The sequence below is a fragment of the Cardiocondyla obscurior genome, unplaced genomic scaffold, assembly GCF_019399895.1.
Source record: "Cardiocondyla obscurior isolate alpha-2009 unplaced genomic scaffold, Cobs3.1 scaffold48_0_253740, whole genome shotgun sequence".
NCBI lineage: Eukaryota > Metazoa > Arthropoda > Insecta > Hymenoptera > Formicidae > Cardiocondyla > Cardiocondyla obscurior.
In genome coordinates this window covers 219,575-237,301 of record NW_027228796.1, presented here as the reverse complement: position 1 = coordinate 237,301, position 17,727 = coordinate 219,575, and the positions used below count along the sequence as shown (strand labels likewise).

The 17,727-nt window shown below is 61.9% G+C and overlaps 2 protein-coding genes across 2 annotated transcripts; both read right to left on the bottom strand.

The window, feature by feature from the left end:
• Positions 1–9,857: 9,857 nt before the first annotated feature.
• Positions 9,858–11,735, bottom strand: LOC139112763 (uncharacterized). Its single transcript, XM_070673824.1, has one exon. It carries the CDS (start codon positions 11,733–11,735, stop codon positions 9,858–9,860), a length of 1,878 nt encoding a protein of 625 aa, XP_070529925.1.
• A 2,190-nt stretch (positions 11,736–13,925) lies between these two features.
• On the bottom strand, positions 13,926–14,441 carry LOC139112762 (uncharacterized). Its single transcript, XM_070673823.1, has one exon. The coding sequence runs from the start codon at positions 14,439–14,441 to the stop codon at positions 13,926–13,928; it is 516 nt and encodes a 171-aa protein (XP_070529924.1).
• Positions 14,442–17,727: the final 3,286 nt, after the last annotated feature.

Below are 17,727 nucleotides of genomic sequence, written 5' to 3'. Positions count from 1 at the left end.
GGCCTGGCCTGGCCTGGCCTGGCCTGGCCTGGCCTGGCCTGGCCTGGCCTGGCCTGGCCTGGCCTGGCCTGGCCTGGCCTGGCCTGGCCTGGCCTGGCCTGGCCTGGCCTGGCCTGGCCTGGCCTGGCCTGGCCTGGCCTGGCCTGGCCTGGCCTGGCCTGGCCTGGCCTGGCCTGGCCTGGCCTGGCCTGGCCTGGCCTGGCCTGGCCTGGCCTGGCCTGGCCTGGCCTGGCCTGGCCTGGCCTGGCCTGGCCTGGCCTGGCCTGGCCTGGCCTGGCCTGGCCTGGCCTGGCCTGGCCTGGCCTGGCCTGGCCTGGCCTGGCCTGGCCTGGCCTGGCCTGGCCTGGCCTGGCCTGGCCTGGCCTGGCCTGGCCTGGCCTGGCCTGGCCTGGCCTGGCCTGGCCTGGCCTGGCCTGGCCTGGCCTGGCCTGGCCTGGCCTGGCCTGGCCTGGCCTGGCCTGGCCTGGCCTGGCCTGGCCTGGCCTGGCCTGGCCTGGCCTGGCCTGGCCTGGCCTGGCCTGGCCTGGCCTGGCCTGGCCTGGCCTGGCCTGGCCTGGCCTGGCCTGGCCTGGCCTGGCCTGGCCTGGCCTGGCCTGGCCTGGCCTGGCCTGGCCTGGCCTGGCCTGGCCTGGCCTGGCCTGGCCTGGCCTGGCCTGGCCTGGCCTGGCCTGGCCTGGCCTGGCCTGGCCTGGCCTGGCCTGGCCTGGCCTGGCCTGGCCTGGCCTGGCCTGGCCTGGCCTGGCCTGGCCTGGCCTGGCCTGGCCTGGCCTGGCCTGGCCTGGCCTGGCCTGGCCTGGCCTGGCCTGGCCTGGCCTGGCCTGGCCTGGCCTGGCCTGGCCTGGCCTGGCCTGGCCTGGCCTGGCCTGGCCTGGCCTGGCCTGGCCTGGCCTGGCCTGGCCTGGCCTGGCCTGGCCTGGCCTGGCCTGGCCTGGCCTGGCCTGGCCTGGCCTGGCCTGGCCTGGCCTGGCCTGGCCTGGCCTGGCCTGGCCTGGCCTGGCCTGGCCTGGCCTGGCCTGGCCTGGCCTGGCCTGGCCTGGCCTGGCCTGGCCTGGCCTGGCCTGGCCTGGCCTGGCCTGGCCTGGCCTGGCCTGGCCTGGCCTGGCCTGGCCTGGCCTGGCCTGGCCTGGCCTGGCCTGGCCTGGCCTGGCCTGGCCTGGCCTGGCCTGGCCTGGCCTGGCCTGGCCTGGCCTGGCCTGGCCTGGCCTGGCCTGGCCTGGCCTGGCCTGGCCTGGCCTGGCCTGGCCTGGCCTGGCCTGGCCTGGCCTGGCCTGGCCTGGCCTGGCCTGGCCTGGCCTGGCCTGGCCTGGCCTGGCCTGGCCTGGCCTGGCCTGGCCTGGCCTGGCCTGGCCTGGCCTGGCCTGGCCTGGCCTGGCCTGGCCTGGCCTGGCCTGGCCTGGCCTGGCCTGGCCTGGCCTGGCCTGGCCTGGCCTGGCCTGGCCTGGCCTGGCCTGGCCTGGCCTGGCCTGGCCTGGCCTGGCCTGGCCTGGCCTGGCCTGGCCTGGCCTGGCCTGGCCTGGCCTGGCCTGGCCTGGCCTGGCCTGGCCTGGCCTGGCCTGGCCTGGCCTGGCCTGGCCTGGCCTGGCCTGGCCTGGCCTGGCCTGGCCTGGCCTGGCCTGGCCTGGCCTGGCCTGGCCTGGCCTGGCCTGGCCTGGCCTGGCCTGGCCTGGCCTGGCCTGGCCTGGCCTGGCCTGGCCTGGCCTGGCCTGGCCTGGCCTGGCCTGGCCTGGCCTGGCCTGGCCTGGCCTGGCCTGGCCTGGCCTGGCCTGGCCTGGCCTGGCCTGGCCTGGCCTGGCCTGGCCTGGCCTGGCCTGGCCTGGCCTGGCCTGGCCTGGCCTGGCCTGGCCTGGCCTGGCCTGGCCTGGCCTGGCCTGGCCTGGCCTGGCCTGGCCTGGCCTGGCCTGGCCTGGCCTGGCCTGGCCTGGCCTGGCCTGGCCTGGCCTGGCCTGGCCTGGCCTGGCCTGGCCTGGCCTGGCCTGGCCTGGCCTGGCCTGGCCTGGCCTGGCCTGGCCTGGCCTGGCCTGGCCTGGCCTGGCCTGGCCTGGCCTGGCCTGGCCTGGCCTGGCCTGGCCTGGCCTGGCCTGGCCTGGCCTGGCCTGGCCTGGCCTGGCCTGGCCTGGCCTGGCCTGGCCTGGCCTGGCCTGGCCTGGCCTGGCCTGGCCTGGCCTGGCCTGGCCTGGCCTGGCCTGGCCTGGCCTGGCCTGGCCTGGCCTGGCCTGGCCTGGCCTGGCCTGGCCTGGCCTGGCCTGGCCTGGCCTGGCCTGGCCTGGCCTGGCCTGGCCTGGCCTGGCCTGGCCTGGCCTGGCCTGGCCTGGCCTGGCCTGGCCTGGCCTGGCCTGGCCTGGCCTGGCCTGGCCTGGCCTGGCCTGGCCTGGCCTGGCCTGGCCTGGCCTGGCCTGGCCTGGCCTGGCCTGGCCTGGCCTGGCCTGGCCTGGCCTGGCCTGGCCTGGCCTGGCCTGGCCTGGCCTGGCCTGGCCTGGCCTGGCCTGGCCTGGCCTGGCCTGGCCTGGCCTGGCCTGGCCTGGCCTGGCCTGGCCTGGCCTGGCCTGGCCTGGCCTGGCCTGGCCTGGCCTGGCCTGGCCTGGCCTGGCCTGGCCTGGCCTGGCCTGGCCTGGCCTGGCCTGGCCTGGCCTGGCCTGGCCTGGCCTGGCCTGGCCTGGCCTGGCCTGGCCTGGCCTGGCCTGGCCTGGCCTGGCCTGGCCTGGCCTGGCCTGGCCTGGCCTGGCCTGGCCTGGCCTGGCCTGGCCTGGCCTGGCCTGGCCTGGCCTGGCCTGGCCTGGCCTGGCCTGGCCTGGCCTGGCCTGGCCTGGCCTGGCCTGGCCTGGCCTGGCCTGGCCTGGCCTGGCCTGGCCTGGCCTGGCCTGGCCTGGCCTGGCCTGGCCTGGCCTGGCCTGGCCTGGCCTGGCCTGGCCTGGCCTGGCCTGGCCTGGCCTGGCCTGGCCTGGCCTGGCCTGGCCTGGCCTGGCCTGGCCTGGCCTGGCCTGGCCTGGCCTGGCCTGGCCTGGCCTGGCCTGGCCTGGCCTGGCCTGGCCTGGCCTGGCCTGGCCTGGCCTGGCCTGGCCTGGCCTGGCCTGGCCTGGCCTGGCCTGGCCTGGCCTGGCCTGGCCTGGCCTGGCCTGGCCTGGCCTGGCCTGGCCTGGCCTGGCCTGGCCTGGCCTGGCCTGGCCTGGCCTGGCCTGGCCTGGCCTGGCCTGGCCTGGCCTGGCCTGGCCTGGCCTGGCCTGGCCTGGCCTGGCCTGGCCTGGCCTGGCCTGGCCTGGCCTGGCCTGGCCTGGCCTGGCCTGGCCTGGCCTGGCCTGGCCTGGCCTGGCCTGGCCTGGCCTGGCCTGGCCTGGCCTGGCCTGGCCTGGCCTGGCCTGGCCTGGCCTGGCCTGGCCTGGCCTGGCCTGGCCTGGCCTGGCCTGGCCTGGCCTGGCCTGGCCTGGCCTGGCCTGGCCTGGCCTGGCCTGGCCTGGCCTGGCCTGGCCTGGCCTGGCCTGGCCTGGCCTGGCCTGGCCTGGCCTGGCCTGGCCTGGCCTGGCCTGGCCTGGCCTGGCCTGGCCTGGCCTGGCCTGGCCTGGCCTGGCCTGGCCTGGCCTGGCCTGGCCTGGCCTGGCCTGGCCTGGCCTGGCCTGGCCTGGCCTGGCCTGGCCTGGCCTGGCCTGGCCTGGCCTGGCCTGGCCTGGCCTGGCCTGGCCTGGCCTGGCCTGGCCTGGCCTGGCCTGGCCTGGCCTGGCCTGGCCTGGCCTGGCCTGGCCTGGCCTGGCCTGGCCTGGCCTGGCCTGGCCTGGCCTGGCCTGGCCTGGCCTGGCCTGGCCTGGCCTGGCCTGGCCTGGCCTGGCCTGGCCTGGCCTGGCCTGGCCTGGCCTGGCCTGGCCTGGCCTGGCCTGGCCTGGCCTGGCCTGGCCTGGCCTGGCCTGGCCTGGCCTGGCCTGGCCTGGCCTGGCCTGGCCTGGCCTGGCCTGGCCTGGCCTGGCCTGGCCTGGCCTGGCCTGGCCTGGCCTGGCCTGGCCTGGCCTGGCCTGGCCTGGCCTGGCCTGGCCTGGCCTGGCCTGGCCTGGCCTGGCCTGGCCTGGCCTGGCCTGGCCTGGCCTGGCCTGGCCTGGCCTGGCCTGGCCTGGCCTGGCCTGGCCTGGCCTGGCCTGGCCTGGCCTGGCCTGGCCTGGCCTGGCCTGGCCTGGCCTGGCCTGGCCTGGCCTGGCCTGGCCTGGCCTGGCCTGGCCTGGCCTGGCCTGGCCTGGCCTGGCCTGGCCTGGCCTGGCCTGGCCTGGCCTGGCCTGGCCTGGCCTGGCCTGGCCTGGCCTGGCCTGGCCTGGCCTGGCCTGCCTGGCCTGGCCTGGCCTGGCCTGGCCTGGCCTGGCCTGGCCTGGCCTGGCCTGGCCTGGCCTGGCCTGGCCTGGCCTGGCCTGGCCTGGCCTGGCCTGGCCTGGCCTGGCCTGGCCTGGCCTGGCCTGGCCTGGCCTGGCCTGGCCTGGCCTGGCCTGGCCTGGCCTGGCCTGGCCTGGCCTGGCCTGGCCTGGCCTGGCCTGGCCTGGCCTGGCCTGGCCTGGCCTGGCCTGGCCTGGCCTGGCCTGGCCTGGCCTGGCCTGGCCTGGCCTGGCCTGGCCTGGCCTGGCCTGGCCTGGCCTGGCCTGGCCTGGCCTGGCCTGGCCTGGCCTGGCCTGGCCTGGCCTGGCCTGGCCTGGCCTGGCCTGGCCTGGCCTGGCCTGGCCTGGCCTGGCCTGGCCTGGCCTGGCCTGGCCTGGCCTGGCCTGGCCTGGCCTGGCCTGGCCTGGCCTGGCCTGGCCTGGCCTGGCCTGGCCTGGCCTGGCCTGGCCTGGCCTGGCCTGGCCTGGCCTGGCCTGGCCTGGCCTGGCCTGGCCTGGCCTGGCCTGGCCTGGCCTGGCCTGGCCTGGCCTGGCCTGGCCTGGCCTGGCCTGGCCTGGCCTGGCCTGGCCTGGCCTGGCCTGGCCTGGCCTGGCCTGGCCTGGCCTGGCCTGGCCTGGCCTGGCCTGGCCTGGCCTGGCCTGGCCTGGCCTGGCCTGGCCTGGCCTGGCCTGGCCTGGCCTGGCCTGGCCTGGCCTGGCCTGGCCTGGCCTGGCCTGGCCTGGCCTGGCCTGGCCTGGCCTGGCCTGGCCTGGCCTGGCCTGGCCTGGCCTGGCCTGGCCTGGCCTGGCCTGGCCTGGCCTGGCCTGGCCTGGCCTGGCCTGGCCTGGCCTGGCCTGGCCTGGCCTGGCCTGGCCTGGCCTGGCCTGGCCTGGCCTGGCCTGGCCTGGCCTGGCCTGGCCTGGCCTGGCCTGGCCTGGCCTGGCCTGGCCTGGCCTGGCCTGGCCTGGCCTGGCCTGGCCTGGCCTGGCCTGGCCTGGCCTGGCCTGGCCTAACCTGGCCTACGACGGGAAATGCACCCTTTACGCATCCCCCTTTCTCTGGGGGTATGTGGGGGTCGGGTCTTATGGCTCGCTATTCGAGGCCTGCCCACTACCCACTAAAACCCGTCGGGGCTCTTGCCCAGTGCGCTTGACTCTGAAGAGAGGCGAGGGTTTGCGGAGCATTTCATCTCGTCCCTCTCTTCCGCACTAAGTCCGCCGTTGATACGGACTCTACTTCTAGGCATTATCTTGCCGTACTTGTGTCGTTGACTCGACTTCTTCGAAGGAGTATATCTTCTTTAGGCTTCTTCTTTAAGGTGTCCTGTGAAACTACGGGGAGGGAGGAGTACTAGTCCCTCCCCGCGTTGGTCATCTCTGTGTCCTTGAAGGGGACACTGAAGAGGAGTGTCTCGAGAGACCTCCTGTGGTGGGTCTTGGTCTTAAGACCCTTGTACTTGTTTGTGCAGCTTGCACTGAGGCATGATGGTCCTGTGTTCTGCCTCTATTTCGCCTTCTAACAGGGGCGTCAATAGCCTGAGCTTGATGCTCCCTTTCCCTTTCGCTGTCTTCTTTTTGTTGCATGACGGCGTTGCAAAATTGCATGAACGCCAACCATACTTCTTCACTTTCTACAGCATTCTTCATAATACTTGGCAGGGATAGATCTTGTCCTGCAACGTCGATGAGCGCTTGTCGCTCTACTGCCCAGGCTGGACACACTGCTAAAGTGTGTTGGGCGTGATCTACTGCATCATCATCGCAGTGATGACAGATTGCCGATGTCTCCTTTCCTATCCTATGAAGGTAGGAGGCAAAACAGCCATGCCCGGTGATAATTTGGGATGTCCAAAAGGACAACACTCCTTTCCAACCTTGTCGATCCATCCAGTCATTGATGACTGGAACTATCGCTGATAAAGTACGCTGGCCGTAGTTTGATGAACTGGCGAGCCTACTCTTCCACTCTTCGATGGTGATCTTCCTGTGCCTCTGTCTGATGCGAGTTTTTTGGGCCGCAGTAGGCACGATTCCTCTAGTCTTCAAAATCTGGAAGCTCTGGAAGGTGTTGAGAAATTCAATCGCCGTAATGTCTACCGGCGGGAGACATGCAATTAATGCCGCCGCAGGTCTAGCCACGGTTCGATATAACCTGGCTGTTCTTGTCGCCACTAGATGAAAGGCGACCTCTAACTCTTTTTGGCCATTCTTGTTAATGGCCAAGTCCTTGGCCCATACGGGCGCTGCGTACAGCGCGATGGCTCTAATAGTGTTGGCGTATAAACGCCTCGCTGCAGCGCTGGGGCCTCCTAAGTTAGGTAATATACCTCGTAGAGAATGGGACTTCTCTTTAACCTTACGCGCAATTTCCTTAAAATGAAGGCTAAAAGACCATCTGTGATCCAGCAATAATCCTAAGTACTTAAGTTTTCTATCTATCTGTACCACCGATGAACCTATCATAATTCTTGTGTTAAGAGGAGGTTGAAGACCTCCTGACTTTCCGGAAAAGACTATTACTTCCGTCTTCTCTGAGGCTACATGCAGACCTAAACTACCTATAGACTTAAGAACTGAGTCTACCGCTATCTCGTTCCTAGTTCGCGCCTCTCTCCAATCCTTGCCCCCGGATAAAATTAAAGTGTCGTCTGCGTAGCAAACGACATTACTATGGGGCGGAAGCGCAGAGGAAAGTACTATGTCATATCCTAAGTTCCACAGACATGGCCCAAGGACAGAACCTTGAGGCACGCCTCGCTGTATCTTTCTCTCTTGCATGCTACCTTCCTGATCCTTGTACATAATCCACCTATCTGATAAGTAACTGTGTAATATACTAGCTAAATATCTAGGAACTCGATGACGATTGAAAGCCGTTCTAATACTTTCCCAAGGGAGGGAGTTAAATGCATTGGATACGTCTATGGATGTAGCCAACGCAACTCCCCTGGGAGTATATTCATCCGAACTCCCTAACCCGTATGATCGCATTTACGGTAGACATACCGGTTCTGAAACCGTATTGCGCGCGACTTATGTCAAAGTCTCCACTCTTGAGATGTTGGGCGAGGCGATTTACAAGTATTCTCTCAAGGAGTTTTCCTGCCTCGTCTAACAGGCATATGGGACGATATGCCGAAGGAGAATCTTCCGCTTTACCTTTCTTTCTCAATAAGACTAACTTAGCCTTCTTCCATGTAGACGGAAAGACACCTCGTTGCAGACAACTGTTAAACAGTTGAGTCATATGTCCCTGCAGATCCTTTAAGGCCAGCTTCCATATGCCTTTTGTAAGGCCGTCTGGTCCTGGGGCCGTATTTCCTCTAAGGCCTCTTTTTGCCGCACATATGAATTCCTCTTCACTGATGTTTAAGTCCGCGTTCCAATCAGATTCTGCGTCACCTCCGTCTCGACTACTTCTATTATCCTCGCGATCGTCCAGTGGGAAAAGTGTATTTATCACCTCCACCAAGAATCGCGAATCTAACGTTTCAGTGATCGGTGGAGCCATTGGTTTGAGCTTTTTACAGACTATTCTGTATGCTCGGCCCCACGGATCTTCATCTAAGTCCTGTATGAGTTCGCTCCAGGACTTCTCTTTGGCCTTCTTGATTTCGACCCGAAGAGTTTTTCTCACCTCTTTGTACTCCGCTAAAGCTTCGATTCTTCTGGCTTGATTATTCCTGCTGCGGGTAACTTTTCTGCTTGCTCTAATTACATCTTGACGTAATGATGCGATGTGGTCCGTCCACCAGTACATAGATCTCCTAAGTTTACGCCGTACTCGTGGCATTGATGCGTCACAAGCCTGCGTAATAGTGTCGATGATCCACTGGAGTTGTACTTCCGGGCTGTCGTCGTCATCCGCAGTGTTGGCGCTTTCTTTGGTGAAAAGAGAAGCCGCAACAGAGGCCCTGAAGGCATCTTCGTCCACTTTACGAACTGCCCATCTGCGTTCTTGAACTCGGGCACGGTGAGAAGGAAGGTTTAGATACACCAAGATGTATCTGTGATCTGAAAGATGTTCTAAATCACTGGATACCTTCCAGCTTGATACCATCTGTGCCGCCGCAGGGGAGGCCCAGGTCAAGTCAATTATTGACTCTCCCTGCGGACGGACACACGTTGACGTACTTCCTCTGTTTAGTAGAATTAAGTCAAGACTCGCGGCCCATCTTTCAACTATGTTGCCTTTGCCATTTGTGCGCAAAGAGCCCCAACTTTGACTCCAAGCGTTGAAATCGCCTGCGACTATAATCGGTACGCCATGTAAATATCTAATATAAATACTTATATCATCCAGCCATTGTTCGAACTCAACTAAAGTACAGGAAGGCGGAAGATAGACTCCGATGACCACAATTGATCCCCATTTTGCTGCGACAAAGTGTTGCCCACTCTTCAGGGGGGCGCATGGAGGAAGACCTGGTTTCCATCTCCATGTGATGGCCACTGATTGAAGTTCATCACCGGTCCAGCAAGGATGTTCTTGGGGGATATTGCTTGGTTCAGCGATCACCGCAAATATAAATTTATGCTCCGCCATAGTTTGTAGGAGCAAGTCCTGAGCGCCGCGGGAGCGCCCGACATTTGCTTGTATCAGGCGTAGGGCCATTTACATGTATCCGCTTGCCCCTCCTCCGGGGATCCACTTCCATCCTTCTATCGTCAGTCTGTTTGCTAACGAAAGGCTTTTTAGTACGCTGCGGGAGAGGAGGAGGATTTACATTGCTCTCCTCTGTTGCGTCTCTCTTACCTCTTCGTACTTGCGTCGTACATTGTGAGCTGCCCAGTACATGATTTGATTTTCTGTTCAAGTCTGAACAGATTGGACACTTAGGTGGCGCTCTACACTCTTTGGCGAAATGATCTTTCCCTCCGCACCTGTAGCATCTATTTGACCTATCGTCGGTTTCCGGACATCTACTAGCTACGTGCCCTTTTTGTAGGCACTTAAAACATCTAAGAGGACGTGCCTCTAATAAGTCTATTTTAACCCGCGTCCATCCTATGTCTAAGGTGCCTTTATTCGTAGCTTTTTTAGCCGCCACGAGCGGGACTCTTAGCCATAGACTTCCTAGGCCTCCAGGAAAACATCTTATATCGCCGGCCTGTATCTCGGAGTCTAAACATTCTCCTTTTCTAGCTACGGCGCTCACAACCTCTGATACAGTTAACGATGGCTCCAAGCCACGTACTCGAATCTCTGCTTTCTTGATTGGGCGATCCACGCGAACACCTTCTCTGTCGCGTAGTAAATCTTCCAAACGAGCCGCAAAGGCATCTGCCTGAGTAGAACTATTTTCACCCGAGACTTCAAACAATAAAGCCCCGGTTGCGGTAAAACGAGTCTTCACTTTATCCTCAATCCCTACGTCTGCTAACTTAATTTTTTGTTTTGCCTCGGTCAAGATCTTAGGCATATCTTTTTTCGGACAAGACAAAACCACCGCTGAAGACTTAGGGATGCGTCTTCTATTCCTTTTTCTATTCTTCTTTGAAGAGGACGCAGAAATAGGCTGTGTCGCCTTTTTATTATTTTCCTGCCTTTTTGCCGCCAGAAACTATTTTATTTAAAGTTCCGGGGACTGAAGTAGGGACAACAGCCTTTGTTGCCTGTCTCGTTTGCTTGGCGGCTTTCCTACCAAGAACTTGCGTCCACTGTGCTTCCGCAGGTTGACTCCGATTCTCGCCACTTGTCTTGTTGTTTGAAGACTGTGGTTTACTTGATGTTGATGAAGGAGGGTCAGAAGTTACAGCCTTTTGACCCTTCAATTTATCCTTTTTGGATAAACTAGTCTCCCGTCTATTCGATGTGCTACCTCCTCGTTTACTTGATGTACTAACGTCCCGTTTTCTTGATGCGCTTACCTTTCTTTTTTCTTTTTCAGGAATAGAGCAGCCTGTAGTTCCACTTTTGGTGATGGATTCAACAGGAGCGCTTGTTAGTGCTCTGTCCGAAGAAATAAGGGAGATCATTTGTTCTTTGAATGAGGCAAACATCTCCTGCATCTGCATTCTCATAGTTTTAGCGAAAACTGTAAGCTTCATGTCGATGATACTTTCCACATCCTTGTCTGTTTGTTTACAGCGAGAAGAACGAGAAGGATTGCTCCTTTTCGGTATTACTTCTTCGTCATCCGTCAAGACCCGACTCTTCCCTTGTATTGCTGGCCTAACAGCCGGTGGCCATTCTTCCCTAGGAGGAAGAATCACAGATGGAGGTGGAGGATCGGGTGTAGAGTCCACGTCCATAGGTTGTTCTACGATGTCTTCGTCTCCTCCGCACACAGAAGGAGGTGGCGGTGGAGGAGGCATGATGGCTGCTTCTTTAGATCTTCGCAGTTCTTCCTTAAGCCTATGTACTTCCGATCTTAAGTGTTCGACTTCTTGCGCGTCCGTGTTTTCTGACGGGAGAGCCTTTTTAGAGATGGCATCGATCCCGACCTCTATTTTTAGCGCCGATTCTCTTAATGATCGGATGAATCCGCCTTTGAGGTTGCTTGATTTGAGTGCAACTTCTTCTACTTTTTTCGCAGATTGCAAAATGTCGGTGACTAAGGCCCGGATGGGCATGTCCGCCGACTCTTCTTCAAGTCTCTCAGTCATCTCGGTACGTTTTTTACCTCGAAAACTTGCCGGGTCATATCCGCCTTCGGCAATCTTCTTCATAACTTGAATCTCTTCCTCAAGAGATTTCAGTTCCATCTTCTTTTCTTGAATGGCGCGAATTTCTACGCCTTTTCCCGTGACAATTGGGCGACCACGTTTGTCTTTTCGGCCCTCTCGATTAAGAGAGTCCACTACCAGAAGATCATCTTCAGAAGAAGATATCACTTGCGTCCGAGAAGAAGATATAACTTGCGTCCGAGTCGTCTTGCGCTTGGTTTGCCTCTCAGTTTGCCTACGGGTGCGTTTGGCAGCGCCAGACGCGTTAGTCCTAATGGAGGCGTTGGAGGAATCCGTACCAAGTGGTCCTTCTTCGTAGTCGAAAATCTCCAAGTCCGACGACCAACGGGAGAATCTGCCTTCGTCCTCTTCAGTAACTGCCGGAGTAGCAGAAACGCCAGCTTCGGCTGTGTCCGACTCGCGTGGTGGTGGCGGCGGAGATCCATCGATGGGCCTAATACAGCCAAATGGAACCGTTTGGTTTGACGGCTGTTTAGTTTTACTTTTTGGCCCAATCATCTTCTTGGTTTTTGAGCCCTGTCGCGTCTTGTTCGCTTGCTTCACTGTCTTCATATCGACAATCTGCGGGAGCTTGAGAAACTCGCCCTCAGTGTCGCTTGTGAAGGGAGCGCGATCACTAATAACTCCACTGTTTGTGGATAAAGCTGCATTCGTCGCAGGCATATTTTCTGCAACCACCCCTGCGGTGCAAGTGGCTGTTAGCCCGTCGTGCGATGACGACATAGGGGGAGCCGGGACGGTACCCCCCCCACGCCGGTCCCTGAGGGTCCGAATCCCCTGGGACGGTAGGTCTCCTTTTCCGTAATTAGACATTACCCATAATAATCAATGAACGATTTGTTTGGGGTTAACTCCCCTAGACCGGTTGGGTACCCGCCCTAACGACCCCGATCTAGCCGAAAACTCCTACCTAACGAGACACACCACGAGCCCCGCCTCGGAATACGTCCGAGCGGCCCCGTGGCGGTCAAAACCTCCCCGGGGTGACCAGGCCCACCTCGGAGACTTCCGAGCGGCCCGGAACACCCCCTACGTCATCCCTGGGGTGCCCAGCCAACAGGCCGGAACACCCTACGCCCCCGGAGACCGTGGGGTCACACCCCCGGTGTGCAACTCCGGTGCGTATACTCGTACCCGCCCCAGGAACGCACCACGTACGCCCCGGAAACGGGTAGAGGTAATCCCTAACCTCGGCTGCGGGAGCACCCGCGTGCAATGCCTCAGAAAGGGATCTTCTCCCCTTGAACGGGAGGCCCCTACCCAACCCCCAGGCATGGCGGGAAACCAATTCCCCGACCCCAGCCGGCCGGGATTTGCATTCCGGGTTACCTTCCCTTACCACCTTGGGGGGAATAAAACCCACCCTCTCGGCGAAGTGGTCGCCGGGCTCAGGCACCTCGGGACCGCCAAGTCCCGTACCACAGATCTACACCGTCCTAATAAAGGGACGGCCTCTGTGGCCCCTGAGGTTGCCAGGAGGAAGTCAGAAGACCTCCCCTCGACCCTGACAAGCCGGGCGTTTGTATTCCGGGTCGCCATCCCTTACCACCTTGGGAATAATACCCACCCTCTCGGCGAAGTGGTCGCCGGGCTCAGGAACCCTCGGGAACGCCAAGTCCCGAACCACAGATCTACACCGTCCTAATAAAGGGACGGCCTCTGTGGCCCCTGAGGTGTACCTCCCCGGCTCGAGTACGTGATGTACTCGGAGTGCAATGCCAGGGAGGTACTGTGCGCTCTTAGTAGGATCGAACCTCCCCGCCGGGCCCTCCCCGGGACTAAGTCCCAGGTACTGCCCCAGCGGATCGTTGATTCGATCCCTTAAGCCCTCTCACCACGACAAGGTGGCGCACAACGAGAGGGAACCTAACCTAACCTAACCTAACCTAACCTAACCTAACCTAACCTAACCTAACCTAACCTAACCTAACCTAACCTAACCTGAAAACCTAAACTAACCTTTTTTTTTTTTTTTTTTTTTAACGTGTGGAAATCCTTTTACGGATACCCCCGGCAGGAACTCCGGGGGTTATGTGGGACTCAGGTCTTATGCAAACGTGCTGCCTAATACCCACTAAAACCACACGGGTGGCCTCGCGCAGGCAATGATTTGCGGGCGGCACGGGAACTACGGATGTATTGCAAACTCCGCACCGCCCGCGCATCGCTGGGCCCCCATTGGACTAAGGGGGCCTCTGCCTGGCCAGGGACATCCCCTCTTTGGCGGAGGAGCCCGGCACCCGGTCATGTTGACTGGACCGGGCCACTTCCTGATGTTAATAACTTCTCGGTGAGAGGGGACCACCACACTCTCACCGACGCCCAACTCCTGGGCGAGGGGGCGGCAGACGGTTCCCAGCCGTCTATGTTGCCACCCCCTCCTCTGCTCAAGGCCGCGGCCGGTTCAAGCTGAGAGGCGGAGAAACCCTCACCCTTTCGGGAGCTATTGGGTCCCCCGCCTCCCGGAGGCTATCACCGGCACGCGGCCCACCTACCTTGGCCCTAAGAAGGGCCGATTATAATGGGGGAATCCTGTGGGGTAGAGTCCCCACGGTCCCCCTTAACTCTAACTTCGGCGCAAATGCGCCTAACACCCGCGAATACGACAAGTTTGTCGCACCCCCGGGGTCCCCACCTGCAGAGGGCCCGGCGCGACTTCTCCGCGCCGAACCCTCTCGTTCTCCTCCTTCTGCGAGATAACAGCCTCGCAGAAGGAAGAACCTTTCTTCTCCGCCTCTCCCTCCGTGATGGCTTTGATGACAGCCGGGAGGGAGAGGTCATCACCTATCGCCGCTCTAAGAGCGGCCCTTTCCTCCACAAACGCCGGGCACTCGGCCAGAGTGTGATCGGCCGAGTCCCGGCTATTGTCGCACTCCCAACATTTGGGAGTGCGACTCTATGCGGCACAAGTAGTCACCGAACGCACCATGTCCGGTGACCACCTGTGCCGCCTAACAGTCCCCCTACCATAACGCCGTCCATCCACTGTTGGAAGTGTGGACGGACGGCGCCAATAACTCGAAAACCATGGGCGTCAGGAGTCATGGCCATGAGGCGACTGCCCCATTGGCTCATGACTTGGCGCCGGCAAAGCAGACGGAGCTTGGCCAACGCTGAGGCGGGGGGCTTGATCCCCCGCCTGGCCATTTCGGTCCTACGCCGGTAACGCTCGGCGTAGGACTTGGCCTCAATATCAAGTGGCGGGATGCCCGCCATAACGGCCGCCGCATCTGCGGCGGTAGTTCTATACAGGCGGGCAACCCGCACCGCCACTTTACGCTCCGCCTGCTTAACACTGGCCAGCGCCTTCTTGTTACGCGGCAAGTCGTCCGCCCAGATAGGAGCTCCATAAGTACAATGGAGCGGACGACAGCCGCGTATAATCTCCTTGGGCATAAGGCGGCCTAGTGACATGGCCGCCTTGCCCATTCTGGGAACCACTTTGGCAAAGTGGTCCCGAATATTGTCCAGCGTGAGGCCCAAGTACTTAATGTTTGGCCCCACCTGGACGGGGACTCCAGATTCGGGCTGGGGACGCCCCCATCGGCATGGCCTCTGTCTTGTGGGGCGCTACCTGCCCGGATATCTGACAACCACGCGCCAGGGCAAAGTGGTCATCCGTAGTGTACTGCCTCAATACCTTGTCGAACGCGAGGTTCCACAGCAGGGGGCCTAACACTGACCCCTGCGGAACCCCGCGCTCGACCTCCATCACAACAGGGCGCCTGTCCCGGTTGACATAGGACAGGCGCCGCTTATCCAAGTATTGGCCCACTACCCGGCGCAGGTACGGGGAGACCTGAAAGTGCTCCAGGGCTTCCCCAATCTCCCTCCACGGGAGGGTGTTGAAGGCGTTCGCAATGTCCAACGATACCGCCAACAACACCCTCCCCTCCTCCCTGGTGGATTCCGCGAGGGATCTAAGTGATGCTATAGCATCTATTGTCGATCTTCCCTCGCGGAATCCAAACTGCGCTTCCTGCAGCGCTATTCCCCCCTGTGTTATCTCCCGGACAAGGCGGCCGGCGATAATTCGCTCGAAGAGCTTACCCGCCTCGTCCAGGAGACATATCGGCCGATATGAGGACGGCTCTCCAACAGGCTTCCCGTCCTTGGGAATAAGGACAAGGGAGGCCGTCCTCCACACAGGGGGGAAGATACCCTCCCGAAGGAGCCGCGTGTACACGCGACAGAGTCTTTGACCCAGTACCCCGGAGGAAAGGCTGAGGACTTCACCCGGGACTCCATCTGGTCCCGGGGCCTTGTTCCTCCGGACTCTCTTAATGGCCTGGGCCAACTCCTCCTCGACCACACTGTGGTCGGCGTCGCTCCACTCCGGACAGGGAACACCCATAGGCACGGGCCCCTGCCGAATTCGTTCCCCCGTTTCCTGGGGGAAGAGCGACGCTACTATCTCCTCGACCACAGCGGGGTCGAGGGACTCTGTCGCTGGAGGACCTCTGGGGCGCAATCGTCCAGTGACGATCTTGTACGGGCGCCCCCAGGGGTCCTCTTCCACTGACGCCATCAGTGCGTCCCACGCGGCTCCTTTGGCGGCTCTTATTGCCGCCTTAAGGGCCCGGCGCGCCTCACTGTAAGAGGCGTAGGCGGCCGCAACTGCCTCGGCGGGTTCGTTCCGGCGCCGTCTGGCGCGAAGGAACGCCCGCCGGGCTTGGACAGAGGAGTGGCGTAACGTCGCTATCTCCTCCGTCCACCAATACGCCCCATTATAGGGGTGACCTGTTGCCCGTGGCATGGCGGTGTCGCATGCATCTGACAGGGCGCTGCAGAGACTCTCCACGTCTTCCAGCGCGTTACTTCTGGGCAGGTCGGTGGGCCAGGTGACCCCCTCCAATGCTGCGGTGAGGAGGTCCCTGTTGAGATGACGTATTGCCCACCGCCTCCTACGACACGTCTCCCTGGAAGACGGGAGATCGGGAGGGCGCGACTGGGCTGCGGACAGACTCATGCCGATGTATACATGGTCTGATAATGTCTCGCAGCCCGTCAGCACCCTCCAATGCCCGACGAGTCCCTGGGCAGATGAACTTGCCCACGTCAAATCCACAATGGACTCGCCCCGCCACGCCACACAGGTACTCTCGGCCCCCTCGTTGACAATGAGGAGGCCGAGTGCGGCCGCCACTCCTCTACCAACTCCCTCGCCGGTCTCGCTGGGGGCAACCCCAGTCTGGGGACTTAGCGTTGAAATCCCCCCCCAGGAGAACCGGCTGAGGATGCCGGGCCCTTACAAAGTCCCCGATCTCCTCGAGTCTCGCCTCGTAAGTGGCGAGATCGAGGGACGAGGACAGATATACCCGATTATCACGGGTCTAACCCATTGAACGGCCACCCACCCATTCCCGGATGACAGTGGGGAACATGGGTGAGTGTGCGACGTCCACGTGATCGCTACGGAGCCTAGAGTGTCCCCAGCCCAACCTGGATGTTGGGGGGGGATGAAGTATGGCTCCGCAGCGATCCCAATACCAAACTTACGCTCCGCCAGGCTATGGATGAAAAGGTCTTGTGCCTGGCGGGCGTGATTCAAGTTCGTCTGGAGGATGGCCGTACTAGCCATTGGAAGAACCAGGTACGGTCTCCTCCAGACACTCCGCCCCCTTATCCGCCCCCCTCGGTACGCGCTTAGCGCGTTGCTCTTTTGGGGGGGGGTCACTCTCCGCGATCTCCATCGCTTCGGGGCCACTCCTATCTGCCTCTTGAGAGGCAACAGTGGCGGGCGCGGTCTTTGCTCCAGATTTAGACCGCGCCCGCTTCTCCTTACTACTTCTTATGGCTCCACTGCCCCGCACTTGTCTAACCTGTGCGGGGCAGGAGTTTCCGCCCATTTTGTGAGAAGACGGTCGACCCGCCTTCTCACACACCACACATTTAGGTGGCTCCTCACAAGTGGCCACCTGGTGCCCCTCCGCTCCGCATCTGAAACAGCATTTGCTGCGGTCAATGGCGGAGGGGCATCTCTCCCTCACATGCCCCCCCTGCAAACATTTATAACATTGCAGGGGGCGCTCTGTTAAGATTTCCACCTTGGTGGAGATCCACCCTACTTTGAGGCGTTTCTTCGACGCCAATAAGTTGGCCGCTGCAAGGGGGCAACGCACTACTGTTGTGTACAATCCACTATACGACCCCCGCAGCGGCCCAACTTTAATCTCCTTCCTGTCAATGGCTGCGGCCTTCACCACAGCGTCCGCGACCTCCTCCGTAGTAGCGGAGTCGTCGAGGTCGCGGATTCTTATGTCCGCCATCTTGGAGGGGCGCTGGACTCTGACACCTTCTTGTCCCTCCAGCGCTTTCCTCATTGCCTCGGCCAAGGCATCCGCCTTGGCCGAATTACCTCTCCTCCTACCTCGTACACTATCGACCCCGTCAAACCACGACGGGATCGGGTTCAGATCCCCAGACTCTCCAAGTCTATCTTAGACTTGGCGAGCTTGAGGACCTCCGTGTATCTGCCCGCAGGGCAGGTGACAGTAATGGCCGCGGTGTTCGGCGGCTTCCTCTTCTTCCCCTTCCTCTTCTTCGCCGTTGGAGGCGGTTGCGCCGGTTGGCGGTCTCTCCCGCGTCCTGAAGGTCCCCTCTTAGGGGGGGCTTTTGGCGTACCTCCGCTCTTCTTGGGTGGAGGTCGCGACGTGGGATTGGCCAAAGACCTGGCCTCTCTCCTCTCTTTGCGTCCAACCACTTTGGCCCACGC